Consider the following 18,252-nt stretch of genomic DNA (forward strand, 5'->3'; position numbering starts at 1 on the left):
AAAGAAAATGAATTCAAAAAGATACATGCTCCTCAAAGTTCACAGTGTCACTATTTACAATAGCCAAAACATGGAAACAACCCAAGTGCCCATCAACAGATGACTGGCTTAAGATATGGTATATATACAATGGAATATTACCCTCAGACATAAAAAAGGAATGAAACATTGCCATTTGCAGCTATGTAGTTGGACCTAGAGAATACTATGCTTAGTAAAGTAAGTCAGACAGGAAAAAGAAACTACTACATAACACTTATAGGTAGGCTCTAAAATATAATACAAATGAATGTATATACAAAACAGGAACAGACTCACAGACATAGAAAACAAACTTATGGTCACCAAAGAGGGCTTGGGGGAACAAATTAGGAGTATGGGATTAACAGATACAAACAACTACATATACAATAGAAACTCAACAAGGATTTACTACATAGTACAGGGAATTAAACCCAATATCTTGTAATAACCTATAATGGAATATAATCAGCAAAAAAAATGCTGTATACCTGAAATTAACAATAATATTGTAACTCAACTACATTTCAATAAAAAAATTAAAAAATTCAGTGAGATAATGAATACAATGCCCAACACCATACCTCATACACAGACAGGCAAGCAGCTGCCCAGTGAATGTCAATGCTAACTGCTGCCGAGAGATGATTTCAGCTTATGTAACAGAAATACTCATTCTAATAAAGTACTTATGAAGTAGCTGAAAAATCGTGTCCTGTGTCATTGCAGAATATGTGCAATGTTTTACCTGGAAGTGATTAAGCAATACCTACAGCAGAAGTAGAGAGTCCAAGGATTTCTGAAGCATAAATTGTCTTCAAGAACTTAGCTCTACTGCCACGGGTGCAGAGTCTCCCCAGGGCCAAAAACATGCTACGGGATAAAAGCAAAAAATTTAAATGGAGGAAATATATACTTATATCACTATTAGACACTTAGCTAGTGGATACACTATAATCTTGTGCAAAATAGAAATAAAAATTTTGATAGCTGAGTTTTCTTTCTATGATATAATCTCTCATCACTAGAATCATTCTAACAGAATCCTTACACAAATTTATGCATGTGCCCATTTTGAACTAGAGATCTTTAAGATTATTGTGAATTCAAAAAATAAAGCTCTAATTTTGTCAAAAGCAATAAACTACTGTAAGTAAAATTTCATTTCTAGTAGCCATAAAATCTAGAATATTTCAATCTAAGAACTAGTTAAATTTTGGAATCATCTGGAGAAGCCACTAGTAAAAGCACAATTTGTAATGGTAAATTAAGGTTTTTAGAAACAAGGTATTTAGGAAGTTGTTTGAAAAGGATTCCACTTGGTCCCTGATAAGCATAAAGAATACATGAATGAACTTTGCATTATTTTCTCAGATGGTACTTCTGAAAAACAGTTCAGTAAAATAGCTGGCAAGCCGTTTCAATAGATCCCAGGAATCTAACAGGCACAGGCACACATTCTGAATAATTTCTCTACCTGTAAGGAGGTCATTATCAATCATGGGCAAATGTAGGGAGATCAAAGCAAAATAAAATTCTATTATTATACTGCCCCCTAGAAGTGGAAGCATTCAGGCCAGCAGAAACTTCTTATAAGCTTTTACTCCAAGAATGTTCTATCAGTGGGTGGCATTTCCCTTATCTCTCGTAATCAAACTTTAAGGGAAAAAAGATACTTTTTGGACTCAAAGGGACATTGAAACTAGTTATGAATCTCTTTAAGTTACCAAAATGTTAAGGCTACAGAGAGCTCTGGATGTGAAAAATAATATACTGGATGTTTCTTAAAAAGTGAAATGCAAAATCCCAACCTTGTCAATAAAATCTCAGCCAAAATGACAGCCTCTTAGCTCTTCTATACCCTACCAGCCTAGGTTAATCCTCTGCAAAGCACTTTCTGTTTGATTGTCTGGCTGATCACCCATTTGCTCATTTGATAATTATTTTCTTTCTTTTCTTTTCTGTTGAAGTATAGATCATTTGATAATTTAATTTAAGTGCCATGAGCAGGACCCTGGTGCATTTAGTTCACCACTGTCTTCTCTGGTACACTGGAGGCATGTTATAAATAAAAGTGAATGAATACAGAAAGTCAAATTATAAAGTAATGATTCAAGTAGACTATTTATGATGAGCCCTTTTATGAAATATTGATTCCTTCTGTAATGTAAATAATCACCTCATGTTTCATGTCTTTCAAGTTAAAGACCAGGTTTTCTTAAATCAAGAAATACCTATTCTAGACTTACCATTTGACTCTGCAATCCTGCTCCTGGGCATATATACAGAAGGAACCCTAATTCAGAAAGACACCAGCACCCAATGTTCATAGCAGCACTATTTACAATAGCCAAGTCATGGAAACAGTCTAAATGTCCATCAAAAGATGACAGGATAAAGAATTGGTGGTATATCTATACGATGGAATACTATTTAGCCATAAAAAATTAAAACATAATGCCATTTGCAGCAGCATAGATATCCTTGGAGAATGTCATTCTAAGAGAAGTAAGCCAGAAGAGAAAGAAAAATACCATATGATATCACTCATATGTGGAATCTAAAAAAAAAAACCAAAAAGACAGATGAACTTAAATATAAAACAGAAACAGACTCATAGACATAGAATACTAACTTGTGGTTGCCAGCGGGGAGGGGGGTTGGGAAGGGACAGACTGGGAGTTTGACATTTGTAGATACTGACATGTGTATGTATATATAGAATAAACAAGTTTATACTATGTAGCACAGGGAGAAATATGCAAGATCTTGTGGTACTTCATGGTGAAAAAGAATGTGAAAATCAATATGTGTATATTCATGCATGACTGAAAAATTGTGCTCTACACTGGAAATTGACACAACACTGTAAACTGACTGTAACTCAATAAAATGAAATAAAATAAAATAAATTTAAAAATATAAAAAAAGAAATACCTATTCTTGGGTCTTGAATAGTTCTGTTCATGAGTAAAATAGTAACTGGATTAGGCAGGAGGGAGAGTTTTGAGGAAAGATACTACCCAAACAACAGTAACTATGCTGAACAATCTTCATTATCATAGAGTTATTTGATTTAGGACTTTTTTTCCCGCATGTACATGCCCATGTATTTAAGTTCAAGGTAATTTCATTGTTATTAAGGAAAATATAAATAAAATGCTTTCTTGTAAGTAGACAGGTGAGAGAAACCTCTTCTACTTTATTGAGACAAATGGGGAGGAAACACAGGACTAAGAATCAGTACAACTGGATTCTAATCCTTATTCTTAAAAATTTGTTTTTTATTTTTTATTTTTATTTTTAAAATATTTTGGGGGGGTGGTAATTAGGTTTACTTATTTATTTATATTTTAGAGGAAGTACTGAGGAGTGAACCCAGGACCTCATGCATGCTAAGCATGCATTCTGACACTTGAGCTATCCCTCCCCCCTCGGAGCACAGTATTCCTGATTGGAGGCCTCATAAATGTACTTTGTCATCAGAATCATTTTTTAAAAATTTTTTTCTGTTATGGTACATGTACTGGGACTTTCTATTCCACTATCTTCCTTATGCCACTTCAGGATTTTTTGTGTGTTACAAACTCAATTTCTTGAGAAATTATAAGATTATTCAGGCCATCTATTTCACCTTGGGTGGGTTCTGATAGTTAGTGCTTTTTGAAAAATTAGTGTGTTTCATCTAAGTTGCTGAAATTATGCATATAGAGTGGTATTAAGATTGATTTTTAAATTTATCTCTTTATATATCAAATATTAAAAATAGTTCTTAAATCTTACACTTGTGTTTATTTTTCAATGACTACCTTTACATTGGTCTAATTGATCACTGACCCTGGATGGGAGGGTTTCTCTGAAGGAGTTCTGCTGTTTTGCCAGTGTCTCAGGTTTCGGTATGTTCTCCACCTCTTGATCAGTGGCGCTTATATCTCCTATATTAACCTGCAGAAGTAAATGTAGCAATGTGGCACTTAAGCAAAGGAGTATTTTCTTCCCTAGGCTAAAAAGAATTTTGACAGAGAAACACCATGTGGGTCAGCAAATGTGGGCCCTGACATGTGGTGACTTTGGCAGATTGAAAGCGTATCACCATGAATTGTCCTTTTCTTGTCCAATGACCCATTTCAAATCTACTATATCAGGAAATATGGGGAAAAGAGGGGCCAGGGAGTCTTATATTTAATACATTTGCTTTATGTACAGCTAGACTGAGGACCGTTGGTGAAAGCAGTGTGCCTTCCCGGGGAGAGAGCTGTATTTTGTTTCTGGAGATGATATAGAGAAAGCACCGAACCAGAAATCAGAGGGTTTGGGATCTAGTATAGACCCACGCTACCAACCTAAGAAGGAAGTTGCCTCGTTTCATTTAGTTTCAATTTTCTTATTTTCAAATGGTTAATAAAGAAACTCTATTTGCTCTTGAGGACAGAGTTATTCTTTTCTATCGTGAAGTTTCTTCAACTAATAAAAATGTATTTGGTTTATGCCTTTGTTGCAGGGCAGCTTGGAAAATTCAAGGCATATCTACATCAATGTTCCATCTAACAGGCTGTGGGTCTCACCTGGTCCCCTGTGAAATTGCAGAAAAGAAAGTAAAGAAACACTGCTTAGCAGCACTTGCCCAGCTGTGGAAGCAGGCATTCTCCATCCCGATGGGAAGGAAGGGGATTCAATGGAATAAAAGGTCCCAAGCAATCAGAAAAAGCAGGTTTATTAATGTCGATTTAGTGGCATCAGCTGCTTCCCTGCTTTTCCCTCCTCATGTAATATTTTGAAACACTGCATGATATTTTCAGGATGCTAACATAGACAATCTAATGCATATGTTCCTTACAAATGCAAGCAACGTAAGGCAGATGCATAGAACTTTGACTAATGTTTCCATAAAGCAAGTGTCTGCAAACTATGGCTTGTGAGTGCCACCTGTTTCTGAAAACAATGTTTTATTGGAAGACAGCCATGCCCATCCATTTACGTATCGTCTGTGGTTGCTTTGTGGCAGAGTTGACTAGTTGGGCCAGAAACTGCATGGCTCACAGAGGCCATGAAGAGTTACCAACCAGTCTTTTACCGTAAAGTTAGCCAAACCTTACGGCTATATAGACTAAAACCTTATTTTCTGGTGGAAAACATAAAAAATCAGAAACATAAAGCTCAGTGAAGCATAATTTATTTCCAGCTTGAAAACAATTCTTAACCTCCTTAAGAAGCAGCAACCACTTAGGAATTTTAACAATTGTGAGAAAGTCCATATATACCAGGTAATACCGAGAGTGTTGTTTTACTGGTCAAAAATGTCAAAAAAGAACCCATAATCTCTTGGGGGAAGATAAGCAGGCTTTCAAGTACGACTGTGAAGAACTGGGAAAAGACAGCCTAAACTTCAGGGTTACAAACAATCTCATAATTCAGTTAGCTCAGTTTCCTAACACGGTATCTGTCACCATTTAAAGTTCGTCTTTGCAAACTGTAAATTGCTGGGAACACACAATGCATAATCGCCTTCCTGTTACTATGTTTAGTCCAGTGTCACTTACCTAAAGTTCTAAAGAGCCCCATTAAAACTGTAATCTGGGTGAACTGAGTAAGAAGGGAAAGTTGCTTCTCCAGCACCTTTATTTATGACCTAACTCCTACTCATGCCAATGGTTTCTTCCATCTTCCTATGGAAATTCTGTAGCGATTCGAGAGCTCTATATTAGGTGATTTGCTTTAGCGTGGAATCCACTAGTGAGCACTGACTATTCCCAGTGCCCAGGAATGACACCATCACCCACAGACTGAGCAGTCCGGAAACAATGGTGCACTATATATTGCCTTCACTAAGAAGCTAGAATGGTTGCCCCTGATATGGGAACCTGTTGTGCACTTGGCCAAACTCATGCTCAACTATGTCCCAAGATTTTTACCTGAGACTTTACCTGGTCATCTAGAAGAAGAAGCTCCTGAGTGGTACCAGCTTATGATACCTCCAGGGTTGGCAAGAGGTGAGATGCATCCACGTTACACGGTTTACAATACTGTGAGGAAGATAGACGTGATTTCACCTATTACTGCATGACTTCGGAAATTTTCGTGTTAAAAAATATAAGACCTAATTATTATCAAGTGTGGTGACACATTTTCTAGATTCTAAACTGCTTGAGGAATGCCTTGGCTAAGAGTGACCAGGAGACTGCTATTCTTCAGTTCTTTAACTTAGGACACAACTTGGTCTTTCTTCCATCTTCTGCTGGAGCTTCTGTATTTCATTCTGAAGCTGTTTGTTCTCATTTCGGAATCCTTCATTTAGTAGTCGGGCCTGTTCCTAAAAAGGTACAAATGGAGACTGAATAAAGTGTAGTGTTAAGTAAGTGTCTTAACTTCTATTTAGTGTCCACATTCATGGATTTTAAAAAATATTTGATTTCTTCTTGAAAGTTTCTCTACTGTACTTTTCATTATACAATCTCTTGGGCCTTCTAGCTCTGTGATCACTTTTCCTGAGTCTCCTTCATTTAGTTAAGAAAGATTTTTGTCTTATGTTTCTCAATATGTTGATAAACCTAAATTACCAGCCCTAATTTTTCTCCCATGTACCACCTTTTTGTGCAATCTTAATGATATATTTAGCTTCAAATCCTGTTTATGGATTTAGACTATTTTATACACACACATACACACATAGAGAAATAAATAATTTTTAAAATCTGATAAAGTCTTTGAATCTTAGATCAGGGAATTTGATCTAAGCTTCCACAACTTGGTGGCAGGGACAGCAAAATACAGGCAAGGTAAGGGAATCAGGGCCCCATAAAGACTATAGTGGATTTCTGCACATAATTCCCAGCTCAACACGTACTAGGAGCAGGGCCTAGAAAACACGTAGGAGTAACACACTGACACACAGGTGTGAGAGTTAAGGAGCCCCTCTGCTTATAAAGGTTCTCTTAGAGCTGAAAGTCATACTAGGTGTGACAGAAAAAAAAAGTTAAAAAAATTCCTCTTAAGTGGTGCAGATAGTTCAGACATCTCACCAAGCTGTGTGACCCTATAAAAGTTGTTTACTATTTTCTGAACCTCTGTTTCATCTCCTGGGTAACAGAGACATGGCAGTTTTTGCTTCATATACTATTAAGCAAGATCAGAGATGAGATGAGGCGTTTTTTATAATGTGTAGCAGGTAATAGCTACCACTGATCGAAGGATGTACTGAGAACGGACTGGGTGTGACATAACTGCAAAAACAAAAACAAAAACAAAAACACAAAACCTTTGAATAACCAGACGTTGGCAGGGGCCAGTTTGGGTAGGCAGATGGGGATTAAAAAGTACAGGTGAGCAAGCGAGGTCCTTCTTCTGGGGTTCGTGTCCTCACTGCCACGGCAAATTTGTGATCAGGGAGAGGGGAGAGAAGACAGAGTAAGAAGAACCTTGCGGCGATGCAGTTAATTACCTCAAGTTTAAGAGAGAGGGTTCTCTCTTGCTCTTCCTGCAGCTGCGCCCTGTCGTTCTCCATCTTCTCCGTCAGCTGCCTCACGTGTTCCTGATGACTCTTTTCTTTTTGTTCCATCATCTGCTGATTCTTTATTTGCATTTCCTCCAGCATTTTTGTTGCAGCCTGTGCTGCTTCCGCTTTCGCACGTTCCACTGTCAGGAGGAAAAGGAGAAAGAAACATGTATGTGGGTGACCATATTGCTTCTTTCTTCCGTGTGCACTGATCTGGCATTGTTGCTACTGACTGCGTACACCCGGCGCGGAAATGACTTCAGCAAGTAAGAGGCATCTTATGTCATCCCACTATAGTTCAAGGATTGTAGGTTCATCCAGTTATTTGAAGTTTATGGGCTTCTGGGGCTATCTGGTCTCTTGATTCGCTCCTCACCTTCAATCAACTTTTCCTTCTCTGAGAGAGTCTGGTCTGTCTGAAGAATTGCGTCAGTCACAGACTCCTTGGACTTCAAGTATTCCTGAAGAACCTCTTCAGCCTAGGACCCAGAGAAAATGGAGTAAATAGTAGGAAATGGCTGTGAGCACTTACTTGCCCACCATCTTTCCCTCTAAGAGTTGCTCCTCTTGGCCCTGGTGTGCCCGGTGGTCAAGATTCTCAGTCACTGGGGTGAGCACGAGCTCCAGGCTGGCCAGGCTTGGCCCCCTGCTGAGCAGAATCCTTTATCAGGGACTGAGATAGACACAGAGATGCTCTGTTCTTTTTGACCGAGGACTCTAATTTTGGGGCTGTGGGTGCTGTGGTCCCAATGGGGTGAGCACGCTGGAGAGTGAAGCCACCGTGGACAAAGTGGATCAGAAGAAAGAGGGTGAGGAGGAGAATGGGAGGGAGGGAAGTGTGGGCTTAAGTGGAGCAACAGACAGTGAGATATGCGATGACATTATTTGAAATCTTGGCTACTTTGATCCTTCAAGCAGGTTGAAAGCTGAACTGATGAATTACCATTTTTGCTGAAGCAACTATCATTGGGTTTCTGTCTCTTGCGACATAAAGATCCAGCTGTAATAGTGGTCTACAAGAAATACCTGCTGATTAATCTGATAATCCAGTTTCTAACTTGATTGTGAATTGAGTGCACTCTCTCGGGTGAGCATATAGGCTGCATCTGGTATAACAGGCTCCCTGTCCGTGGTTACTGAATTAGAGCAGGAATGCTGTCAGCCCTGTACGTGCGCATCCATGTGCAGTACGCTTAGTCCCATTGGTGTTTCAAGGAGGCGTGTCAGCAGCTTCCCAGAACCAATCCCTGTTACCTGTATTCCCTTCCTGGGCTCCTGGTCATACTGTTTCTTCAGCTCCTGTATCTTCTCCATGAAAAGACGATACCCTCCTGGTTTAGAATAAACCCCCTGTTTTACACCTTCTTCTAGAGGAGTGAAAATATCCTTAAGTAACGCTTTGCAACGGTCTGATGATTCTTTAAGATTCTGTTTACAAAAGTCATCTCGCTTTTTGTTTAGCTGGGCCTTTAATGTAAAAATAGGAAGTAAGCAAAGTAGGGAAAAGATGTTAGCTTGACCTCAGAATTTCTGGAAAGGCTCCTCCCCACCACCAGAAAAAGCTCTGTGACCCCTAGAGAAACTTGCAGGCACTCAGCCGGGCCGTATCCTTCCTCCTGATCCTGACTTTCTACAAGTCCCTTTCTGCTTGGAAGTGGAGTTCAGAGCAGAGATTACTAGCTTTACCCTACGCCTTTGGGGATAAACTTACGCGTTATGAATTGGACCAGTGATTAAATGTGAAATAAATGGGGCTCAACATAAGCCTGCTCAAGATAAATGAGACTACAGTTTTCTTTGCTTTTGTCTACAATATCATGTCAGCCTGATAACAATGAGCATGTAATTGGATCAGAAGCTCTGATGGTTACTTATATGCATGTAATTAAATTAGAGTGAAGATTAGATTACTCATGAAAGAAAGAAATTTTCAGTCCATCATAATTAAGTCTACCATAATAAAACTGGTTCCTCTTTTTAAATAACAAATAGTGGTTGTCACCATTTAAAAGTCTGGGTAAAATTGCTTTTGCCAAAATAAGCACCCATTTCATTTTCTAGTAGTACTTTGCTTTCCAAGAGCCTAATCTGTATAAACTTGAGAAAAAAATGACTGCTAATTTCTTTTGAAATAAATGGTCTACATCTTTGAAGGAACTCCTGCCTCTCATAAATCAGAAGAGCAAATATACCGCTAATTTTTTCTGGAACACTTGGTCCACATCCTTAAAAGAGTTCTTCATGAAGACTGTGATGGCCTCTCTCTCACAGGCCCCGTGCAGGTCCAGGAGCTCCTGGAGGGTTTCCGTGGGCAGCTGCACCTTCTGGTCCATCTGCTGGTCATAGTGGGCAATGGCCTTTTGCACTGCGGCCGAGTTCTCGATCTCAGCCAAGGCCAGGACTGCGTTCTCCATGCAGGGAAGATCCCCACTGCTGATGGCACTGACATAGGTCAGCACCAGGGTCTCCAGACCTACGAATAAGGAACAAATGATGACGTTTATTGTAGGTGGGATGAGTAAAGATTCTATTCTGTGTGATCCTGACCATGTCTATTACCAACCGTTTCCCTTAGCAGCATCCATGTCCTCAGCATCACCTGGAAATTTGCTAAAAATGCAGACTCTCAGCCTCTGCCCCAGTTCAACTGAATTAGACCATCCTCTTTGGCAAGATCCTCAGGCGGTATGTATGCACATGGAAGACTGAGAACCTCTGTTGTAGATAGCATAGGCCTGTGTTTACTGATTGCATTCACCTTACTCCCAAGCACTGTTAGGACAGAAACCATACCTCTCTCATTGAAGTCTGTATCATCAGCCGTGGTAAGTCCATGGGAAACCCTGGGTGAATATGTGGGGAACAATTCTAAAGGAGTCCTCCTTGCTTTTTGTAGCAGAGCATTAACCAGCAGAGCTTTCTGGGATGATGGAAGTGCTCTGTATGTGCTATCCAGTAGGGTAGACACTAGCCACGTGTAGAGATGAGCCCTTGAGATACAGCTGTGTGATCATTATGCTAAACTTCTTTCATTTTAACTTAGATTTAAATTTCAATAGCCACACCTGTCTAGTGACAGCCATACTGGACAGGGCAGGTCCAGCGTCTAGGACACTAAGCTCTTAGAGCTTTTTCCCTTTGGCCTTTCCTATCTTTTCTCACCTAAGAAATCTGAGTGATAAGGTCTATTAGAAATGTTGGTGCCATCTAGAACTTAATATGCTGATAGCAGTAGGTTTGCATTTTTCAAAGCTGAAAACTAAGGGGATGTTATACACTGTCCTTTAGTCTTAACAGCGAGAGGGAAGACTGGGAAGAGGACTCACGTGGTCCGTTGACCTTGATGCCTCCTGACAGAGTCTTAGTTTTGGAATTGCTAAAGATGTAGGCACAGAAGAGCGCAGCTTGGTGCACGAATTCAGAGTCCAGCTCATCATCACGCAGTTCTTCAAGCCGGCTAAGCTGCTTCCTCTGAGTGGGTCGATCAAAGATAAAGCATTTCTTGTTTGGGAAGAACTTCCGGATACAGAGTCGAGGCAGATTAAACATTTTATCTTTTTCACTGGTACCTGGAGGAAGATAAAAGGGAATTTGCCTAATATAGGGGCTTACACACTTTTTCTGAATATTTTAGGCATTTGCAAGCCAGATGGTCTCTTTTCCAAGTACTCTATCTGCCATCACAGCATGAAGGCAGCCTTAGATAGTCTATAAGTGAAGGGGCATAGCTGTTTTCCAGTAAAACCCTATTTACAAAGACAGCTGGCCGGCTGGATTGGCCATCATTTGACTGTGGGCCGTAGTCTGCCAACCCCTGGACTAATGCACTGTTCATGCTTTTATTTAATTTCTTCAAATACATGACCATTCTACTCCATACTCTGGCTAATTACAGCATCACAAGCCCTAAGAAGATCATATCAATCTAGGCACAGCACAGGGAAAGGTAAAAGAAAAAGCAACTCTTTCTTAGAACAAGAGAAAATAGTTCAAAATCAAATGTATTAGTTCAGGTATTAAACGAGCTCTCAGGTTAAGTAATGGCCCCCGAGAAGAAATAGAAAACATAAATACAAGAAAACTGGATAGAAAACTAAAGAATGATAGTTTTGGGTGCTGACCTCATTTACCAGTTCTCAGTCCCCTTTACCTTTCTTCAGCTTGAGTGAATTCTCCAGGTACTCGTCTGGTGTGATACACTGCCCATCTGTTTCCAAGTCTAGGGAGAAATCCCTCAGCGTCCACACAAAGTCTGGAAAGAAGCTCACAAAGTCAGCTGAATCCTCAACCCCGTCCTCCTCAGGGGAGGATTTTGCCCTGATTCTATCTGTCAGCTCTGTCACATAGCTGAGCAGCAAATTCAGGAAAACTGGCATAAAAGAAGAGTGTCGCCTCTCCTACGGTAGTTCCACATATTCAAAACTGTCGTTTTGCGTTTGTCCTTTCTTTTTTTAACGGATACAAACTACTCTACATAAAGTAGACAGGCAACAAGGATTTACTGTAAAACACAGGAAACCACATTCAACGTCCTGCAATCACCCCCAATGGAAAATAATATGAAAACAACCACATATACACCTGACTATCGTTGCTGTACACCTGGAACTAACAATGTTGTAAGTCAACTATACTTCAACTTTTTAAAAAGCCTTGACATGCTCCAAAGGGCCCATGCTATTTTGGCACTGCCAGTTTGATGCCAGGGACATCTGGAGGGGGCTCTTCACCTGAGGAGCAATGCTAGGCTTACCACCTTTGTTCTTAACCCAAGTATCAATCCTTCAGTGGGTACATAGGACTTTATTCCCTGCCCTTGAATTATTTTTTATGTTTCTCTTTTTGGGTCTGATTCTCCAGGATTCACAGTTAGGCAGCTATCTTTTTTAAATACAGGCCTCCCCTCTGAATGTGATGCTGTTCTGGACCCCAAAAAGGATACTGTAGTTGGTCCATGGCCTGCTGGGTAATGGTTCCCATACTATTGTATACAAACGTGCTGCTTAGCAGTATTGCTAGGGCAAAGATCCAGGAGTCATTCTGGTTGTCACCCTGGGAATCAGAACACATTTGGGCCAAGATTATATTTCATTGTCATGGCACTTTCCAGATCAGCAGGAGTAAAAGATTGTTCCTTTAATTAGAGGTTTTTTAATTTATTTTTTCAGACTAATGACCTATAAAAGGAAACCAAATCTAAGCAAAAATGATTGTCAGGAGGACTTGAACTTCGTTTCATCTATTTATTTACTTTTAGAGGAGGTACTGGGGACTGAACCCAGGGCCTTGTGCATGCCAGGCATGCGCTCTACCACTTGAGCCACATCCTCCCCCAGGGCTTGAACTTTGAATAGTTTTCTGATTGGGATTTTTCATTTACACTAATTCTGAATAGACCCTCTTAAGATGATTGATAGATAATTGCAAAACAAATAGTCAATGTTGTTAGACTTTGTAAGACCTTAAGTATAATTTAAATTTAAATTTTTCTCTTCATTTTTACAGAAAATTGTCTTAATATAAGAATAATAATACTTGGATCAATCATTCAGCAATTATTATGCACCTAACACTTCCCACTACTTACCTTATGCAATATTGAAAATAATACTATGAGGCAAATGTAGATCTGTTATATGTGTTTTACAGATCAGAAAGCTGAGCTTAAAAGAGGTCAAATAACTTGTGATGGTCACTGCGTTATTGACAGAGTTTAAATTTAAAGCCGGGGTATGTGATAGAAACTGATCCCTTAACTAAAGTTCTTTACAGGATAAGAGTCATTACGCTGATTTTGTTTGTGCTACCTTTATGCATCTGAGTTCACTGGCGTAGCCTATAACCAGCCTATCATTAATAATTAGAATACTCTCTACTGACCTCTATGCTCTGCTTCTAGGGTTCTGCCTAATGAATATTTTCCTGACCCATAGTTTTTAAGATTGGTCTCATGGCACATACACAGAAATGAAAAAAAAAAACATGATTGAGTGCAAGCTCTTATTTAAAGAAAAATTAAATCTTGTAGAGACTATTCAGAGATGGGGGGCTTATTCCAAAACTGAATCCTCAATGCTTACCTTCTCCACATCCCCCAGGCCCTCAGTGTCAAGCAGAACTAGAGTGCGGTTTGGCCTCCTGGAGTGAGGCACACACCACATCCAGATGCCCTTGGTGTGAGACTGCACCGTGGAGCCCAGGGAGAAGCCTGAGAGGGGGCGTGGGGAGAAAAGAGGTGGAATTGTAATATCAGGAGGTTCTGGAATTTCAGATAAAATTAATAAAATCAAGTTTAGGACAGAGAACTGAAACCACAACCAGTATTTATCTTACTTACAATCAAAGAAGCAGGGAAGTTAAGATATCAATCAACACACTAGAAATAGAAGGAAACTAACTCAACACAAGAAAGGTGCTGTATGCAACATTAGACTCAATGGTGAAAGACAGAAAGCTTTCCTTCTGCAAAAATTAACCAAAATGGATCAAAGGCCTAGAATGTATCAGCAAAACTATAAAACTAAAATGAAACATACATGAAATGCTTCACAATATCGGATTTGGCAATGATTTCTTAGATATGACACCAAAAGCATAAGCAACAATAAAAATAGACAAGTGTCCTTCATCAAAACTAAAACTTTTGTGTATTAAAGGACACCATCAACACAGTTAAATAGGTAACAAATGGGAAAAAAATATTTGCTAGTCATCAATGTGTTAAGGGATCGATATCCAGAATATATAAAGAATTCCTAAAAAAAACAAAAAAGCAAATTAAAAAAACAAACAAATTAAAAAATGAGCAAAGGACCTAAATAAGCAATTCTCCAAAGAAATTATTCAAAAGACTAATAAACACATGAAAAGACACTCAGCATCACTAGTCATTAGGGAAGTACAAATCAAAGCCACAATATCTTATAATAACATATAATGGAAAATAAGCTGATTAAAATATATAACTGAATCACTTTGCTGTATACCTGAAAATAACACAATATTGTGAATCAACTGTACTTAAAAAAAAAAGACAGAGCAGCCAAACATGTATTGTAGATCTTATGTGAATCCTGAAAGTTAACTGATATGTATATGAAAATTGGAAAATGTAAAACTGAATGAATATTTGATAATATTGGAAAATTATTAATTTAGAAAACCACAGTGAGATACTTCAGACCCATTAGGAAGGCCAAAAAAATCAGAAAATACCAAGTGTTGATAAGGATATAGAGATTAGAACCCTTGTGCATTTCTGGTGGGAAAGTAAATGGTAATGTTTCTGGGGAAAAGTTATGGTGATTTCTTAAAAAATTAAACATAGAATTACCATATGATCCAACAATTCCACTTCTTGGTATATACCCAAAGTACATGAAAGCAGGGACTTGAACAGATACTTGTAACCCCATGTTCTTAGCAATGTTATTCATAAGAGCCAAAAGGTGGAAGTAACCAAGATGTCCATTCACAGATAAATGGATAAACAAATTGATATGCACATACAATTATTCAGCCTTAAAAAGGAAGAGAATTTGACACATGCTACAACATTGATGAACCTTGAAGATATGATGCTAAGTGAGATAAGCCATCACAAAAGGGAATATAATGTATGAGTCCTCTTACATGAGACTCCGAGGGCAGTCAGATTTATAGACAGCATGTAGAAAGATGTTGTCAAGGGCTGGAGTTATTGTTTATTGGGGTACAGAGTTTCTGTTCAGGGAAGCTCATGGAGATGGATGGTGGTGATGTTTGCACAACAGTGTGAATTTACTCAATGCCACAGAACTTAAAAATGGTTACAGTGGTCAATTTATGTTATGCATATCTTACAACAGTTAAAAAAAAAAGAATAGAAAAAAGACAAAATGCAAAATGCAAAGAGGCATGAGCTGATTCTTTCAGATCATAGTGAAGATATGAGCATAACTGTGATTTGAAAGTGAGCTTTCAATATTCCTCCCCATCTCTAACTTCCTCTCTTCCTATCACTGTCCTGAATGCTGGGAGTGTGGGTGGACAGAAGGGACTCAGGGAGACTCTGCTGGTGTCCTCACTTACCCTTGTTCTTCCCAGCCAGCTTGTTCATCAGGTAGGATTTGCCTGTGCGGTAGAGGCCCACGATGGCCACCACCACCACTGGCTGCGTGATGGCAGACAGGATGGTCAGAGCTTTCGGATTAGCCACCAGTCGCCCATTAGTGTTCTCAATGAGGCACAAGGGTTCTGGCATGTGGATCGCTGAAGCCATGTTCCCTTGTCTGCAAGAAAAGAGATGGGATGAATTAGAATTTTTAGTCTAAACGGATCAAGAACTTCCACCAGGTTACTTTGCATTCAGAAGGAAGGTCATAAAATTCCCCAACATGGCCAAAAGTTTTGGGTCAATCCTGAGATAGAAGGAGGAAAGATCTGTATCATTTTAGAAAGTTACAGAAGTATTATCAAACTAGTCCATTAAAAATATTGATACCACAGTGATTTATGAACAAAATCTTTCATTTAGTTTATCATGGAAAACTTTCCTTTAGGATTCTCATTAAAATTTTATAGTAGACATTAAGTGGAAAGTAAAATTGGATTTAGAGGAATTTGTTGTACATCCTACCTATGTGTGAGAAATTCAGTCGTGTTTATTCACTAACCCTTACTAGCAATAAAGACTTCCATGAATAAATGTTCCATCATTTGATGTACGTCTTTGAAAAATTTCCAGAGATTTTGAATGTGTCCCCACCCCCCACCTACAAGTTAATGCTTATTTTTGCTGGAATGAGAGTCCAAAACTTCTCACACTGCTATCTTGGAAGTGGAACCAATATCACTTACTATTGCAAATTTTATAAAAATGTATGACCTTGTGAATCACGAGGCTAGGGACCCTTTCGAAGCCTTGGTGTGGGCTTGTGTGAGCAGGGGTGCTGACACTTAGACTTGATTAGCTTCCCAATAAATCAGCCTCCAGCTGAGGGGGGGTAAACTGCACAACTCTAATCACTGCACGTTGCTAAAACTCATGTTTGCGCATATATGTGTGTGTGGTGTAATGGAACAAAAGACAACGGAATAAAGATTAGAAGATCAGGAGGCAGATCAGGAGAGCAAGAGAGAAAGTTGCTCAGAGGACATACCTATTTTTCCAGCCATACACTTCCAAGTTTTCTGTTTCTTCTTTTTTTCCCTTTTGGTAGAGGAGAAGGAGAAGCAGGAAAAGGAGAAAGAAGGGTAGGGGAGAGGGTCGCGGAGGGGAGAGGCCGGAGGGAGCTGAAAAGAAGAGAGAAAGCTGTCAGACAAGTGGGTGATGAGGAAGCAGGCGCCTAGCCAAGGAGTTGAGGGGAAGAGTTTCCAGAAGGCAGGATCAAAGCTCCTTGACAGCACAGAAGGGACAAAGGAAACAAAGATGGTGCCTTTAGTGCTGCCCCACCGTGGATTCTTTAAGGAGGAAACTTTTTAGCAAAGCAGTGGGGCTGAACTCAGTGCCTAATGGGTAGGGAGTGAGTTGGCACCAAGAAGCTGGACCTAGTGAACCCGCACTATTTCTAAAAGCAGTTCTTTGAAATGAAGTTCAAATACACGATTGAGGAGTGCGGTCTCTTCATGAATCTACACCTTTCACTTTGGTTTCAGGGTTTTTTCTTTGTCTTTAGCAATGTGAGTGTTGTTTTCCTGCTTCTCATTTACTATTCTTTCCTTCTCATGAAAATAACTTATTTATAGCCCCCTCAGTTCCTTAGCTGCAGGCAGATCAGTATTGAGCGAGTTCCATCAAAGACAGCAGTAATTTAATCATGTTCCCAGTCAGCTCACACAGCACCAGCAAAGAAGAAGACAGTCCTCATGCATTTCAAGCTCTTAGGTTAAGCCCCACGTCCTAGGTGCTTAATCGCACACCAGCACGGTGATGACACAGGGCAGACAGCAGGGCTCCATCTGACCTCGTGGCGCACGGCACGCTCAGCTGCAGCCGACCTTGATGCTGGTCATTTTTTAGAAAACTAGCTGACCTTTATAAATCCCTTCCCACCCCGCACCAGTTGTAACATGGGCTCCTTTCCCCAAGGAGAGCTCCTTCAGCCCTGGAGCAAGAGCTGCTCTGAGGACAAAGCAGAGAGGTCTTACCTGTTTTCTTCTCAGTTCTGCGACTTCTCTGTCTCTCGCGAGGTGGTTAGCCTTTTATCTCACCCACCCAAAGTCATGGAGCGCTCCTGACTTCTTTTAGAGTGCTGACAGTCAGCAGTAAAGCAAGCTCTGTTATAGACTTCAAGTAAAATGAAATTGAAAGCATTGAGTACAAAGCAATGACTCACCAACCATAAAAGGAATTTTTGGAAGCTATGCTCATAGGAGGGTACATGGATTGGGCACAAGTTCTCAACTAGAACTTTCACATTACCTTTTTTTTTTTTTAAAGATATCTTAGAAACCATTTGCTGTTTAAAAGAGTGGCTATTAGATATTTAAATATAATGGAATGTATTTCAGGATTGGGGGTCAGTTTGAGAAAGCCAGAAGGAGGAAGCATATTAAATTTTAGTTTTAATTTCCTTAAATAATGGACACACCTACAGTGAACTTGGCTCCTCATTGATGCATATGGTGAGGAAAAGGACATGTCTTGTACATTCATGAACACACAGTACCTGGAACGGAATACCCCGTGCACAGGCAGGAAGGGGCGCCAAGTATCGCACACGTGTTCCAGGCTCAGCACTGACGGCGCTACATGGGTT

General features: G+C 39.6%; 1 protein-coding gene across 1 annotated transcript; it reads right to left on the minus strand.

Annotated features, from left to right (window-relative positions):
* Positions 1-5,178: 5,178 nt before the first annotated feature.
* On the minus strand, positions 5,179-18,086 carry LOC105082454 (guanylate-binding protein 1). The gene is made up of 11 exons (XM_074376047.1): positions 17,642-18,086; positions 15,584-15,783; positions 13,594-13,721; positions 12,456-12,565; positions 11,664-11,860; positions 10,840-11,082; positions 9,706-9,986; positions 8,768-8,980; positions 7,890-7,992; positions 7,460-7,653; positions 5,179-6,331 (listed from the first exon to the last, which is right to left on the minus strand). The coding sequence occupies exons 2-11, from the start codon at positions 15,771-15,773 to the stop codon at positions 6,218-6,220; spliced, it is 1,773 nt and encodes a 590-aa protein (XP_074232148.1). The 5' UTR covers positions 15,774-15,783; positions 17,642-18,086; the 3' UTR covers positions 5,179-6,217.
* Positions 18,087-18,252: the final 166 nt, after the last annotated feature.

Source organism: Camelus bactrianus, chromosome 13, assembly GCF_048773025.1.
Source record: "Camelus bactrianus isolate YW-2024 breed Bactrian camel chromosome 13, ASM4877302v1, whole genome shotgun sequence".
In the NCBI taxonomy this organism is placed as follows: Eukaryota; Metazoa; Chordata; class Mammalia; order Artiodactyla; family Camelidae; genus Camelus; species Camelus bactrianus.